General features: G+C 37.1%; 1 protein-coding gene across 2 annotated transcripts in view; it reads left to right on the forward strand.

Annotated features, from left to right (window-relative positions):
* The first annotated feature begins 5,916 nt into the window (after positions 1-5,916).
* Positions 5,917-17,351, forward strand: part of LOC127432570 (multiple C2 and transmembrane domain-containing protein 1-like) — a 47,849-nt gene continuing 36,414 nt past the window's right edge. Inside the window, exon 1 of one of the 2 annotated variants that reach the window (XM_051683813.1) lies at positions 5,917-6,588. In XM_051683813.1, the coding sequence (XP_051539773.1) occupies positions 6,118-6,588 (471 nt within the window). In that variant the 5' untranslated portion in view covers positions 5,917-6,117. The remainder of the gene's footprint in view (positions 6,589-17,351) is intronic. The other variant, XM_051683812.1, reaches the window with a different exon arrangement.

The raw sequence follows: 17,351 nt of genomic DNA on the forward strand, positions 1-17,351 counted from the left end.
GAAATAGACACCTCACATGTCCTCAGCTGACAGCTTCATTGAATTCTACCCGCTCAACACCAGTTTCATGTACAACAGTAAAGAGAAGACTCAGGGGTGCAGGCCTTATGGGAAGAATTGCAAAGAAAAAGCCACTTTTGAAACAGAAAAACAAAAAGAAAAGGTTAGAGTGGGCAAAGAAACACAGACATTGGACAACAGATAATTGGAAAAGAGTGTTATGGATCTTAACCCCATTGAGCTTTTGTGGGATCAGCTAGACTGTAAGGTGCGTGAGAAGTGCCCGACAAGACAGCCACATCTATGACAAGTGCTACAGGAAGTGTGGGGTGAAATGTCACCTGAGTATCTGGACAAACTGACAGCTAGAATGCCAAGGATCTGCAAAGCTGTCATTGCTGCACATGGAGGAATTTTTGATGAGAACTCTTAGAAGTAGTTTAAGAAGTTTTTTTTCAAATTGTAATAGCAATTTTGTTAATTTGCTATTACAAAATGTTAATAATGTCCTGACTATACATTATGATCAGTTGAATGACACTTTGGTGAATAAAAATACCAATTTCTTTCCATAAGATCAAAATCTGTACATTATTCCAAACTTTTGGCCACCTGTGTATAAAATAAATCATGTTAACATGAGACTGGTTATATTCAATCTTTTAACTCTTGTCATGACAATTCAAAGCCGGTAAAGCATGATGTGCAAGGATTCCAGAAAGGGACATGATAAAACTATGTAAAGCACTATTTACATACAGAAAACTCTACCCACAGGAATTATGTTGGTAACAATCAGAAAGTCATGTACCTAGAAAACTAGACCTATTACTACAAGGACTATTTAGACAACTTTACAGCTAATGATGTGTTCAAGTCCGAAAGAGTTGAGCGCACATGAACACCACCACAAAGCTGTAATTACCAGTGGGAATCTGGATTTTTTTTTTAAGCCCCAATTTACTGAGCTTGGGATATGTGGATTAAACAATCATGATGGAAGCAAATTGGTATTGGTAATAATTAAATTTTACTTGTGGATTTTGACTGTTCAGTTTAGTTTGTATGCATTTTTGTACTATGGTTTATGAAACGATGGGCATGTGCAACAAAACTATATTTCTCATCATTATATTTGGATAACGCATCAAACAAACAACTAATTCACAACTTTGCTCTTCATTTTGGTGCATTGATACTAAAATAGGGTATTGTCTCTGTCAGTAAGTGAAAAAGCAGTGGTGGCTCAGTGGCTAAGGCTCTGGGTTACTGATCAGAAGGTTGGGGGTTCAAGCCCCAGCACTGCCAAGTTGCCACTGTTGGGCCCTTGAGCAAGGCCCTTGACCCTATCTGCTCCAGGGGTGCTGTATCATGGCTGACCCTGCACTCTGACCCCAGCTTAGCTGGGATATGTGAAAAAAAGAATTTCACTGTATATGTGCAAAAAAATGTATAATGTGTGATAAATAAATATAATTATAAAATTATAAAAAAAAAAAAAGAAAGAAATATGAGCAATAGCAAAATGGGTACTTTTGTTCTGAATAAAATCCCCTGAACACTCATGACATCGTAAGTACTTCCCAAGAGGACTTGAATGCAGTATAAAATAACACATTTTTACTTTTAAACCCTCCAGAGTGCCTTGCCTCATAGACTTCTATTGTAAGTAGGGATGCACCGATATGAACATTTTTGGACGATACTGTCACCAATTTTAACAAAAAACTATAGGCTGTTTCATTAGGTGTCAGATGTCATCAGATCACTGTTTTGCTTAGGAATTGTGCTTTAAAACATACATAAAGAGGTACAAAAACGATATTTTTTTCTAACAATAAATAATTTCCATTGAACAAGGGCTGGATCTGTTGAACACATGACAGGTACAAATTCTAGGAGAGCTACAATCAAAAGACAATAAAAAGATAAAAAGATTTGTAAAAATATGACAACATGATGATTGATTTGGGAAAAAAAGGTTATAAGTGCAAAATATTTGCACTTCTGTGTTTGCAGTTTGAAACTCAATTTAAATATTAAGATTTCATATTATGTATATTTAACATTCTTTACTTTTTCAGATTTCATTTATTTTGGTGTGTATTTTTTATATTACACAAACAAAATATTATAAACTTTATACAATTGTTTTTCATACAGTATCAGCATTTTCATGCTTTTGACCAGTGTTAGGTGTAATCTGATTACTGTAATATAATTACTTTATATTCCAAAAAATAGTGTAGCACATAACATTTTAGATTCTTGCAATCAGATTACAGTTACTGACTTTAAGTTACTCGGGTTACAAATATTTCAGAAATAATATCATTTATATAGAATATATTCAAAACCTTAATTATGTTCATATGTACGTCTGTTTGCGTTCTGTGACAGAAATGTGTAGTGCTGAGTGTATTACTTGCATTTGACAATGAACAAAGAGGAAATATTAATATGGTAACACTTTACAATAAGGTTCCATTTGTTAACATTAGTTAATGCATTAGACATCATGAACAACTCAATTAACAATATATTTTTACAGCATTTATTAATCTTAGTTAATGTAAGTTAATAAAAATATAATTGTTCGTTGTTAGTTTATGTTAATTCATAGTGCACAAATTATTGTTAACAAATACAACTTTTGATTTTAAAAATGTATTAGTATATGTTGAAATTAATATTAACAGATTATTACATGCTGTAAAAAATATTGTTCATTGTTAGTTCATGTTAACTAATGTTGCTAACTAATGTTAACAAATTAAACCTTATTGTAAAGTGTTACCATTAACATTTTGAATTTGTTATTCGGAAAAACACAAACTTTTCTGTTTCAGTTTTTAAGAAAGTAACTTAAAAGTAAAGTAATGAATATTAAGTAATTAGTAAAGTAATCTCATTACAATATCATAGAAGATCTTGTGTGAGTCATTTGTAGTGGATTACTTTTTTGAGTAACTTACACCGCTAACACCGCTAACAACTGATATGCCAATCGGGTAAACCCTGGCCAATAAATTACAGTGGCCAACACATCGGTTCAAAAACATTCATGTAAATACAAAACTGCTTTAACAAACTAACATAATTTTCTGTGGTAACGTACCTCTAATAGGCTACTCTCAACAGATTTTATTGAACAGTTGGAACAACAAGCAATGTTTTATGAAAGTAAAACAGCAGCAAAACTCGAGAGCTTGTAGATTTGAATTTGAGAACTTGTACAATAAATATTTGTATTCGTAAGTTGAAATTTACATTCACAGCAATGGTGGGAATACTTGTAAAATTAAAATCTGAAGTTGAATGTTGCAATGTGCACTCACAGACAATAACCAAAAACCTGTGTTTTGAATTCCAAGTTGTAGAGAAATAGTCACAAATGTGTAAAATGACATTCACATAAATACAATGACAGACACAAACATGTATTACATGTATCACAACTTTTGTACTTTAATTCACTTTCGCAGTACAACCAAAAATTGGCAGTTATAACCTCTCAAATCTGGCACAGCAACTTTAAATCTTCACACCTTGAATTTTGCAAATACTTTTGTGATAAACCTGTAGCAAAACTCACTTATGCACTTGTAAATCAATATGTGAGAGAGCAGACTGTCGGTGCTGGGCGGGGGCGGGGCCAATGAAGTCATGACCAATCACAAGAGCTGGAACAACTGAGGCTGGACCAATCAAAACGGATCATAGTACTTTCTTGATGGCTCTATTCTCCCTCTGCATCTGAGCTAGAGATATAGAAATGTGCATTTTCTGGTGTTTTTAGTATTCGCTAATTTTCCTTATTTAGATGTCAATATGTGATTTAAATTAAAAGTGCACATGACCACAGTAATCTCAAATAATCATGATTAAAGCAAGTCATCATGGTCAGGCAATTATAAATCTGTAACAGGTAAAGGTTGGGCAAGGAGGAGGCGGAAACCGGCTGAACAATCAACATAAACTTTTAAAGCATAAATTAACTTTTTAAAGCATAACAATGAACTTAAACAAACATAAACAGACACACATGCAAAGCGTCCGTGTGCGTCTCTTTCTCTCTCCAACCGGTGCTTCAGGCTGCCCCTTATCTTGCTCTCCTGCTGATCAGCTGATTCAGCGCCTGCAGTGCTCCATCACGGCCTGGCCACGCCCTCCTCTTCGTCACACTCCTCCCCTGCCCAATTCAGGCCGGGGCACCACCGGTCTGACTAACTCCCGCCACCTTCTTTGTGGGGGAGACGCTAACCTTCCGGCCGTTCTGTCAGCCGGTGGCCCACCCCGCCTCCTGTGAACCTGGGGGGAGAGACGAGGGGAGGCGTGGGGAGAGGACTAGCCATTGGACTAGTTTTGCTACAAAAAACAGTGTTAGCACGCAGTTGCATGACGTCATATCGTTTTAAGATAATCCATTTTGATTGGTCCGGCATCAGATGTTCCATCTCTTGTGATTGGTCACGACTTCATTGGCCCCACCCCCACCCAACACCACAGTCTGCTCTCTCAAATATTGATTTACAAGTGCACAAGTGAGTTTTGCTATAGGTTTATCGCAAAAGTAGTTGCAAAAGGCGTGAAGATTTAAAGTTACAGTGCCAGATTTGAGAGGCTGTAAGTGCCGATTTGTGGATGGTCGTACTGCGAAAGTGAATTAAAGTACAAAAGTTAATATTTCATACATGTTTGTGTCTGTCGTTGTATTTATGTGAATGTCATTTTAAACATTTGTGAGTTCAGACTGCAGGCAAATCGGATTTTTTCTCAAATCAGATCTTTTCAGGCAGACTGTCCGCACTATTAATTGCAAGTGATCAAATCAGATTTGCGTGTTCAGACATAACCAACCTATCTGCATGGGTTGCTTTGGTAATGACGTAGGCGTACCCACGTGACGATGCTTTCAACAGATGCGGGAAAAATGGAGGTGCATCATCTCGCTCTCCAAATAAGCGCCCTGTCCAGTCGCGGTGCAGAACTCCTCTGTCGCACAAGAAAAACTCAGCGACAGAGGAGACTGGTAAATATTGTGATGTTCCCTGCTGCAGTCACCGATTTTTGACGTCATCGTTGTGTGTCGCGTTAAGAGTGTTAAAAGACCATTTGAAATCCGATTTGAGCAGCCAGAGCGTCCGGACTGAGACGCATCTGAAAAAATCAGATTTCAATCGCATTTGAAACCACCTACAGATGTGGTTTGAATCAGATTTGGAAAAATCTGATTTCATATGGTTTTTTGCTGTCCAGACTATCAAAAACTCATCTGGATACAATCTGGATATGCAAAAAATATCAGATTTTTAGTGGCAGTCTGAACAAGGCCTATTTGTCTACAACTTTGAATTCAAAACACAAGTTTTTGGTTATTGTCTCTGAGTGCAGACGGCAACATTCAACTTCAGATTTTAATTTTACAAGTATTCCCATCATTGCTGTGAATGAATTTCAGCTTACCAATACAAATACTTATTGTACAAGTTCTCAAATTAAAATCTACAAGCTCTCGAGTTTTGCTACTGTTTTATCTTCGTACCTTTTCTGGACCTGGTACCACGTGGTGTGGTTTTAAAATGTGTTTGAAAAGTATAGCCTACATAAAAATAATTTGAAACTAAAATGCACTTGTGGTAGTGAGCTATATAGTGAGCTATGTGGCCATTCCACAGGTTTGTCTTGTGGTAAAACTTATTTGAATACATATTTGCATTTAAACATTCTTTGATAACGTCGTATCTGTTTAACATATAGCACGTAGGATGAATTAACAGACGTGCATGTTGATATAAGAAGGATGTTTTCTAATATCATGGAGAAGAATGTATCTTTGTTTTTAATAATGGGCGTGTATGAGCAGGACAACAGACTGGGGCGGTCTCATTTTATTCAACGATGATAGCTTACAGATGTTCAGAAGGTCTTGCATTAGGAAAAACTTATTCTACATCACTCTACTTCCGCATGAAACATGGTTTCTGCTGAGCACAACACTCGAGTAAATGCTGTTTGTTTGCATTGGTTTGCATACGTTTAACATTAACATAACCTCCTAGAACCATCCCGATCAGGACGCAACAGCAGCAGCAGACTGTTGACTGCGGAGATCATATGGAGGGGAAACTGGGCATGGGAGATGTTTCTCCGTCCCATCATCAACATCAGCGGGGCTTGTGGAAATCCTTGCAGGGCAAATCCAAACTCACTTCGAGCCCCAAACTGGGCAAGAAAGAACGGAAACAAGAGAGCGGGTTTTGGATATTTAAAAAGAAAAAGCCAAATGGTTTGGACCGAGCGATGTCTTCGTCTCAGCCAAATCTGCACAACGCAGCGGCTCCGGAGGGAAGTAATGGGGGTGAGAGCGGGAGAGCGCGCCGCGGCACGCCGGAACAGAGTGCAGGTAGAGCGCCCGCAGCGGCAGCGTCGCTCGGTGCGGAGATCCAGACGCTGAAAAGAACCATGAGCGCTAAACCGACCCTCTCGCATTTGGTGCAGTCCCAACACAAACCTCCTCAGCAAGAATCCACAAGCACAGAGGGTGCTGTGGTGGATGGTAACGAGGAACAGATCAGTAAAAGCATGGTAAGATGATTTGGAAGGGTTTGGATCACAATGCATCACTTGGATCATGACAGGATTATACAACTCTATTACTCTTGTGTCTCACCTAAGTTTATATGCATTAAAGGTATCATTTACCAAGAAGGAACTTGACAGGAGATGTTAGGCAGAATGTAAGTTTCAGTCACCATTCGCTCTCACTGTATGGAAAAAGAAAGCAATGAAATGAATGGAGACCTTGACTGACATTGTGACTAACATCATCTTTTGTGTTTCTATGGAAGAAAGAAAGTCATTTTTGGGCAAACTATCCTTTTGAGCATCACTAATACTCTTGATCATACTTTTTCAAAACCCCAAACCCTAAGTAGGTCTAGTATACTTCTTTTTTTTTTTTTTAAACAATTTTTCTACTACGGACATAAAATTATGTCACAAATAGTTCTGCTTGTTGAAAAGAGGCGTGCTATTACTTTACTTAATGATTGGATTTATAATTGTGTCTGACGGATGATAAAACTGGTGAAAAAAAAAAATAATTAAATCACAGATTTACATTGAATGAGGGACTCGAGCCATATCTAGGGAGTGGGCTCTTTTGACTTAGGCCAGTAAGCAACCACCCAGAACACCCTAGCAACCACATAGCAATCAAGTGGTGATTTTTGCACCATCAAGCACCACTCATATTTATTTATTTTTTTCTTTCAGAAAATTTAAAACCTTAGTTTAGTAAGTTATTTAATAAAGCCATTAGTCATGCCTGCTTAAATAAACTAGCAAACGAAAAACAAGAACTAATCTCGAGGGCTTCCTCTCTGTTTTGAATGACTTTATTCTGTGGTTATAGGTGCTTATTGTGCATATTGTATGATCAACAGCACACACAAACAGTGCACACAACTGCATCATGAATCCTACTAACTGAAAAGAAAAACTATTGCACAATTGGCTTATCAAAACATGCATTACACTTTCACAACTTCCAAAAAGGGCGTATCACACCATGTGTAACATTTACAAACTGGCTGCAAATTTGTGTCCCAGACATATTAGTTCTACTATGATGTCAGAAATATCTGCTCAGGATACAAATCATTTTGCATGGTTGCATGTGTGTACATGTGAAGATCCTCATCCTTGTGCACATTTTTGTTATTTGACATTTGCCACACCAAAGTTTACCTGAAACAAGTGTCTCTGTGTCTGGCCCTGTCACCATGCAAAGTGATGTGTTTGCATAGTCAAACTCCTTGATATCGAGGAAAATCTATGGAGGACAAGTGAGGGACTCAAAAATGAGGGACAAGTCAAAATAATTTTGTGGTAATCAACATTATGCCACAAATGCCGTCGAGTCAGCTTAACTTGTATTGAACCTGGAATATTCTTTTAACACCACGTTATTGGTTATTTAATCTTTTTGTTAATTTTATTTCATTTTAAATCTGTATTTGTTTTAAAACAAAATTAGAAGGCCCCCTCCCCCAGAAACTAGGAGTATTAATAAATTAAAATAATTAATCATTAATTTAGTGATTCCAGAATTTTTGGATCTGTCAGTTTATATAATAATAGTTGTATTTTGTCACAGTCACTGTGTTTCCTAGGACTCTTATTTTGAAGTAGTTTTGTCTTCTGTTTCCCCTGGACTAAGTTTCCCAGAATGCACTGCCCGCATCACTACCATCTGTTCCCCATCATTGTCACCTGTTCCCGATTCTGTCATCAGCCCTCTTGTGTATAAATACCCACTAGTCTAGTTCCATCCTGGTCAGTTCTTGTTCGTTGTTCATTGTTACATAGTTTATGTTAACCCCTACGACTGTCTTGTTTTGCAGCTTAAGTCGTCGTCTAATGTGTATCCTCGCCTTCTTGTCATTGTCAATTAAAGTATCACTGCACTTCCCACTCTCTCGCCTAGTCAATACTACATGTGACAGAAGAACTGACCAAACAATATGGATATACCTGCAGTTAGGATTATCCTCCTCGAGCAAGGGGACCATCCAGTTGAGGATCATGTCCGTGAGTTTTCCCATCTGGCGAATTTGGTGCACTATGAAGACCACTCTCTGGTGGCTTTCTTCAGAGCTGGTCTGAATAGTGCACTTAAGGAACTGATGCCTCCGGCGGATCCTCACTGGACGCTGGCTGACTATGCGGAGGTTGCTCTGCAACTCTGTGGCTCACTCTTCACTGTGGGAAGGGAGGATGAGGACAACTGCTCCAAGCCTTCCACGGCTCCTCGCTCCAAGCCTTCCACGGCCCCTGTCTCCATGGTAACTCCTCTCCATACATTCCCCCTAATTACATTTTGAGGGAGGGCTCACCGTCTCCAAGCTCCGGTGGTCGATCCTCTGCCGCAGTCAGCGGTAGCAACCACGGAGGTGACATTTCCCCCGTACGCTGGTATTTGTGGCGGGAACCCCAGGCCACAACCAGCGCCCATGCCTGCCACGGTTAACGAGCCAGTGCCCATGCCTGCCACGGTTAACGAGCCAGTGCCCATGCCTGTCACGATTAATGAGCCAGTGCCAATGCCAGTAGCCTCGACCGTCCCAGCGCCAATGCCTGTGGCCTCGACCATTCCCGTAACAATGCTTCCAGCTGTCCGGAAAAGGAAGAGAAGGAAAAGGACACCTTCTCCCCAGTCTCTGCATGTATTCACGACCACGGAGGTCGTTCCCCAGTTTCTGCCCATGTTCACGACCATGGAGGTCATTTCCCAGGCTCTGCCCATGCTCACGACCATGGAGGTCGTTCCCCAGTCTCTGCCAGTGCTCACGACCACGGAGGTCGTTCCCCAGTCTCTGCCCATGTTCACGACCACGGAGGTCGTTCCCCAGTCTTTGCGTGTGCTCACGACCGCGGAGGATGTTCCCCAGACTCTGCCCATGCTCACGACCATGGAGGTCATTGCCCTGTCGCTGCCAGTGCTCTCGACCACAGGAGTTAGTTCCCAGTCATCCATGGCTCTTAGTCCCGAGCCTCCCACGGCTCTGCCTTCCATGGCTTCGCCCCTCGAGCCCCTCATGGCTCCGCCTTCCATTGCTTCGCCCCTTGAGCCTCTCACGACTCCGCCTGCCATGGCTTCGCCCCTCGAGCCTCCCACAGCTCCGCCTTCCAAGACTTCGCCCCTCGAGCCTCCCATGGCTCCGCCTTCCATGGCTTCACCCCTTGAGCCCCTCACGGCTTTGCCCCTCAAGCCTCTCACGGCCCCGCCTTCCACGGCTTCACCCTCAGAGTCTTCCACGGCTCCACCTTCCACGGCTCTACCCTCAGAGTCTTCCATGACTTCACCATCTACCACAGAGACTCCACCTCCTGACCTGGTCCTTGCCCTGTGGCCACCTCCCAGGCCTCCTGACCCGGTCTCTGCTCTGTGGCCACCTCCCAGGCCTTCTGACCCAGTCCCTGCCCTGTGGCTGCCTCACCTGGCCTCCTGACTCTACCCCTGTCCTGTGGTTACCTCTCTGTCCTCCTGATCACTCCCAGACTCCTCCCTGGCCATGGGATCGTCCACCTATCCCTCCTGGACTCCATGGTCTTCTCCTGGATTCTCCCCAGTCACCTGTTTCCTCCTGACCTTCTCACCTTTAGGCGCCAGGAGTTGCCTTGTAAAGGGGTGGTTGGAGGGTGTGGGGGTAACGTCACAGTCACCGTGTTTCCTAGGACTCTTATTTTGAAGTAGTTTTTGTCCTTTGTCTTCTGTTTCCCCCAGATTACATTTCCCAGAATGCACTGCCCTCATCGCTGCCATCTGTTCCCCATCATTGTCACCTGTTCCCTATTCTGTCATCAGCCCTCTTGTGTATAAATACCCACTAGTCTAGTTCCATCCTGGTCAGTTCTTGTTCGTTGTTCATTGTTACATAGTTTATGTTAACCCCAACGACTGTATTGTTTTGTAGCTTAAGTCATCGTCTTCTGTGTATCCTCGCCTTCTTGTCATTGTCAATTAAAGTATCACTGCACTTTATCCCGCTCTCTCACATCGTCAATACTACACGTGACATGTTTGTCACACTTAAATGTTTCAGATCATCAAACAAGTTTAAATATTAGTCAAAGATAACACAAGTAAACACAAAATGCAGTTTTTAAATGAAGGTTGTTATTATTAAGGGAAAACAAAATCCAAACCTACATGGCCCTGTGTGAAAAAGTGTTTGCCCCACCTGTTAAAACATAACTTAACTGTGGTTTATCACACAGTGAGTTCAATTTCTCTAGCCACACCCAGGCCTGATTACTGCCACACCTGTTCTCAATCAAGAAATCACTTAAATAGGACCTGCCTGACAAAGTGAAGTAGACCAAAAGATCTTCAAATGCTAGACATCATGCAGAGATCCAAAGAAATTCAGGAACAAATGAGAAAGAAAGTAATTGAGATCTATCAGTCTGGAAAAGGTTATAAAGCCATTTCTAAAGCTTTGGGACTCCAGAGAACCACAGTGAGAGCCATTATCCACAAATGGCGAAAACATGGAACAGTGGTGAACCTTCCCAGGAGTGGCCAGCCGACCAAAATTACCCCAAGAGCGCAGCGACGACTCATCCAAGAGGTCACAAAAGACCCCACAACAACATCCAAAGAACTGCAGGCCTCACTTGCCTCAGTTAAGGTCAGAGTTCATGACTCCACCATAAGAAAGAGACTGGGCAAAAATGGCCTGCATGGCAGAGTTCCAAGACGAAAACCACTGCTGAGCAAAAAGAACATTAAGGCTTGTCTCATTTTTGCCAGAAAACATCTTGATGATCCCCAAGACTTTTGGGAAAATACTCTGTGGACTGACGAGACAAAAGTTGAACTTTTTGGAAGGTGTGTGTCCCATTACATCTGGCGTAAAAGTAACACCGCATTTCAGAAAAAGAACATCATACCAACAGTAAAATATGGTGGTGGTAGTGTGATGGTCTGGGGCTGTTTTGCTGCTTCAGGACCTGGAAGACTTGCTGTGATAAATGGAACCATGAATTCTGCTGTCTACCAAAAAATCCTGAAGGAGAATGTCCGGCCATCTGTTCGTGACCTCAAGCTGAAGCAAACTTGGGTTCTGCAGCAGGACAATGCTCCAAAACGCACCAGCAAGTCCACCTCTGAATGGCTGAAGAAAAACAAATGAAGACTTTGGAGTGGCCTAGTCAAAGTCCTGACCTGAATCCTATTGAGATGCAGTGGCATGACCTTAAAAAGGCAGTTCATGCTCGAAAACCCTCCAATGTGGCTGAATTACAACAATTCTGCAAAGATGAGTGGGCCAAAATTCCTCCACAGCGCTGTAAAAGACTCATTGCAAGTTATCGCAAACGCTTGATTGCAGTTGTTGCTGCTAAGGGTGGCCCAACCAGTTATTAGGTTTAGAGGGCAATCACTTTTTCACACAGGGCCATGTAGGTTTGGATTTTGTTTTCCCTTAATAATAACAACCTTCATTTTAAAAACTGCATTTTGTGTTTACTTGTGTTATCTTTGACTAATATTTAAACTTGTTTGATGATCTGAAACATTTAAGTGTGACAAACATGCAAAAAAATAAGAAATCAGGAAGGGGGCAAACACCTTTTCACACCACTGTACATATGGTATATAATATTTATAAAATATTATATTAAAAATATCTAGCCTAACATTTACTGGATTTTAATATTTTAGAAATAAATACACATCAATAAATTATAAAAAAGAAAAAAGAGAAAAAAAGAAAAATAGCTTATGAGATCTTTTTAATATCTCTATTTTTTTCATAGACAACAGTGAGATCTCAAACTCGGCTCAGTTTTCCTCATTTACCAACGTCTGCAATCAGCAGTCATAGATTTCAATATGAACTCAAACATTTTTGACCAATTTCTTCCAAGACCAAATTAACAGATCTATTCACATTAATTTTATAGCTCTATATTATTAATGTATATATACAATACAGTATACAGTACAATTCTTTATTTGTTTCTAATTTATTTCCTCTAAAGAATTTTAGGAGAAACGTTTAAGATAAAGTTGATACTTAAACAATACATAACTGAGAACTCCATTAAGATCTCCTGAGCTATGAAAGAGCTCTGAGTTGTGTTTGGTAAATCATTGAAGTAAAGTATAGTATGCATTGTAGCTTTCCTATATGTACTTGCGTCACAGGTCATTACATCACTGGCTTAACAGCCATCATGCAGAGATTACAGTAAGAGTCAAGCAAACAGCACTGCCTGGAGTTTTAGAGTTCCTGAGACTATGTCTGAGTTTTGTTTTTGTTTTTTTCACTCTACTGCATGTCTGGACTTGATAAAAATTTTTGTAATGGAGCTGCCTGAGCTGTCTTTGTTATTACATTTTTGAAGAGGGGCCATAGAAAGGTTTACGAATTAAAAGACAACAGCATGACTGACATATGAAGGTTTTCAGTCTTTCAACGGAGATGCTCTTGGCCTTCCGAGGGCTTCTCATGACTGGATTGTCTCTGGATGAGTCCTCTACGCTTGGCGTGACTTGTAGGTGTTTGTTGACATTCAAAGTTTCTTTCACAGCATAAAAAATTGGCAGAGTTATATTTTAATATAGTTTAGATACAAACAGTTCTAGACTGACAGTTTTAACTAGAGGATTTGTTTTTGTTCTGAAGTTGCTCTTTTATAGCTCAGGAGACTTAATGGAGTTCTCAGGTATGTTTCATTGAAGTATGAATCAACTTTGTGTCTCAGATGATTCTCCTAAAATTCCTGAAGAGGAATACAAATATAAACAATTAAACAAACTTCGACTTAAAGTAAGAGGAAATTAATGTTGATGGCATAGTTCAAACACAACCTGGTCTCAAAGAATCACTTTACCAGACCTATATTTTATTTAAATTAAATTATTTTTACGTGGCTCGTCATACATTTCGCAGCAGTTTCCTGGTGAAATAAACACTAGACGCTAAAACAACAATGACTTTTATTCCCTTTCAAACAAATCATGAGTAAAACGGTAGATTATCAGTCTATAAACACTTACTTTTCGCTCGCTCTCAGTGTAGACATGATGTAATTGTGTCTAACGATGATGTATGGTGTTTGGACTGTAATACACCATTTGTACTTAATGGAGAAAGAGGAAGCTTATTATGGGAGCTTGATTTATAAGCACAGTCACCATCGTGAAACTTCAGTATAGACTTTCTTTGGCACTCACTTTCAGTGGTTTTGTTTTAAACACTGGCATTTTTTCACTTTACTCTTTCTTCTGAGGGGACCTTCTCTTGTAATTACCTCACAGTTGAGGTGATATTGTGAGGACAGGAAGTGTCTTTGCTTACAGAGTCACTTTAAAGCATTACAGATGAAGGTGAATTAATCTTAAAGAGAATATAGGGGAGGGTGAAAGCATTATATTCTAGATCTCACTGTTTATTCGGTGACAGTAGGTCGAACGTTCTGCTGCTGAAATGAGAAGGTCTGTCTGCATCCTACAAGACTACGACAGGACAACCAAAAAAAATAAAATAAATCTTAAGTCTTGCAACAGCTGGATGTCCTATTCATACACTGCGTTTGTTGTGTTTTTCTTTAGTCCCGCAGGAACCCTACACCTGTCCCAACCCCTAAACCTAACCCTAACCACAAAGATTAAAAAATTAAAAGTTTGTAAAATTATTATATACTGCAACTTAAAAATTATATTCAATGCAATTGTACTGCCGAATTACTAGGTTACTAGGCTAACTGGTTAGCTTGTGAGCTTACTTGAGAAAACAGAACAGAGAAATGTTTAATTTCACCTTTTATATCTTAGGTTTAATAATATGATATGTCACAAGTAATTTAAAAGTTATTCTTTGTGATATACACAGTTAAGCAACATGAATCTTACAGCGATTGCATAGCATTTTAATAGTTCTATTAGCCAATAGAATGATTTTATACGGTGGCGTAATGCTGCCACATACGTATTATTTTTATGTCGTAAAAACAACATCTTTTCACGTAATAACGAGATAATATCTCATAAAAATGACATCTTTTCACGTAATAACGTATCTTAATATTATCTTAATAACGAGATATGTCATAAAAATTACATCTTTTCTCGTAATAAACGAGAGAATATCTTGTAAAAACGAAATCTTTTCACGTAATAATGAGATAATACCTCATAAAAACGACATCTTTTCACGTAATAACATATCTTAATATTATCTTAATAACTAGATATGTCGTAAAACTACATCTTTTCGCATAACGTATCTTAATATTATCTTAATAACTAGATAATATCTCATAAAAACTACATCTTTTCTTGTAATAACATATCTTAATATTATCTTAATATTATCTTAATAACTAGATAATATGTCGTAAAACAACATCTTTTCTCGTAATAATGAGATAATATCTCATAAAAACGTCATCTTTTCTCGTAATAACTTATCTTAATATTATCTTAATAACTAGATAATATGTCGTAAAACAACATCTTTTCTCGTAATAATGAGATAATATCTCATAAAAACGTCATCTTTTCTCGTAATAACTTATCTTAATATTATCTTAACTAGATAATATGTTGTAAAAACTACATCTTTTCGCATAACGTATCTTAATATTATCTTAATAACTAGATAATATCTCATAAAAACTACATCTTTTCACGTAATAACATATCTTAATATTATCTTAATAACTAGATAATATGTCGTAAAAACAACATCTTTTCTCGTAATAATGAGATAATATCTCATAAAAATGTCATCTTTTCTCGTAATAACTTATTATCTTAATATTATCTTAATAACTAGATAATATGTCGTCAAAACTACATCTTTTCGCATAACGTATCTTAATATCATCTTAATAACTAGATAATATCTCATAAAAACTACATCTTTTCTCATAATAACATATCTTAATATTATCTTAATAACTAGATAATATGTCGTAAAAACAACATCTTTTCTCGTAATAACATATTATCTTAATATTATCTTAATAACTAGATAATATGTCATCAAAACTACATCTTTTCTCGTAATAACGAGATAATATCTCATAAAAACGACATCTTTTCACGTAATAACATATCTTAATATTATCTTAATAACTAGATAATATGTCGTAAAACTACATCTTTTCTCGTAATAATGAGATAATATCTCATAAAAACGTCATCTTTTCTCGTAATAACTTATTATCTTAATATTATCTTAATAACTAGCTAATATGTTGTAAAAACAACATCTTTTCGCATAACGTATCTTAATATTATCTTAATAACTAGATAATATGTCATCAAAACTACATCTTTTCACCTAATAACATATCTTAATATTATCTTAATAACTAGATAATATGTCATCAAAACTACATCTTTTCACGTAATAACATATCTTAATATTATCTTAATAACTAGATAATATGTCATCAAAACTACATCTTTTCTCGTAATAACGAGATAATATCTCATAAAAACGTCATCTTTTCACATAATAACATATCTTAATATTATCTTAATAACTAGATAATATGTCGTAAAAACGACATCTTTTCTCGTAATAACTTATTATCTTAATATTATCTTAATAACTAGATAATATGTCGTAAAAACTACATCTTTTCGCATAACGTATCTTAATATTATCTTAATAACTAGATAATATGTCGTAAAAACTACATCTTTTCACGTAATAACATATCTTAATATTATCTTAATAACTAGATAATATGTCGTAAAAACAACATCTTTTCTCGTAATAACGAGATAATATCTCATAAAAACGACATCTTTTCTCGTAATAACTTATTATCTTAATATTATCTTAATAACTAGATAATATGTCATCAAAACTACATCTTTTCTCGTAATAACGAGATAATATCTCATAAAAACTACATCTTTTCTCATAATAACATATCTTAATATTATCTTAATAACTAGATAATATGTCGTAAAAACAACATCTTTTCTCGTAATAACATATTATCTTAATATTATCTTAATAACTAGATAATATGTCATCAAAACTACATCTTTTCTCGTAATAACGAGATAATATCTCATAAAAACGACATCTTTTCACGTAATAACATATCTTAATATTATCTTAATAACTAGATAATATGTCGTAAAACTACATCTTTTCTCGTAATAATGAGATAATATCTCATAAAAACGTCATCTTTTCTCGTAATAACTTATTATCTTAATATTATCTTAATAACTAGCTAATATGTTGTAAAAACAACATCTTTTCGCATAACGTATCTTAATATTATCTTAATAACTAGATAATATGTCATCAAAACTACATCTTTTCACCTAATAACATATCTTAATATTATCTTAATAACTAGATAATATGTCATCAAAACTACATCTTTTCACGTAATAACATATCTTAATATTATCTTAATAACTAGATAATATGTCATCAAAACTACATCTTTTCTCGTAATAACGAGATAATATCTCATAAAAACGTCATCTTTTCACATAATAACATATCTTAATATTATCTTAATAACTAGATAATATGTCGTAAAAACGACATCTTTTCTCGTAATAACTTATTATCTTAATATTATCTTAATAACTAGATAATATGTCGTAAAAACTACATCTTTTCGCATAACGTATCTTAATATTATCTTAATAACTAGATAATATGTCGTAAAAACTACATCTTTTCACGTAATAACATATCTTAATATTATCTTAATAACTAGATAATATGTCGTAAAAACAACATCTTTTCTCGTAATAACGAGATAATATCTCATAAAAACGACATCTTTTCTCG

The sequence above is a fragment of the Myxocyprinus asiaticus genome, chromosome 42 (genome assembly GCF_019703515.2).
Source record: "Myxocyprinus asiaticus isolate MX2 ecotype Aquarium Trade chromosome 42, UBuf_Myxa_2, whole genome shotgun sequence".
Classification (NCBI taxonomy): Eukaryota; Metazoa; Chordata; class Actinopteri; order Cypriniformes; family Catostomidae; genus Myxocyprinus; species Myxocyprinus asiaticus.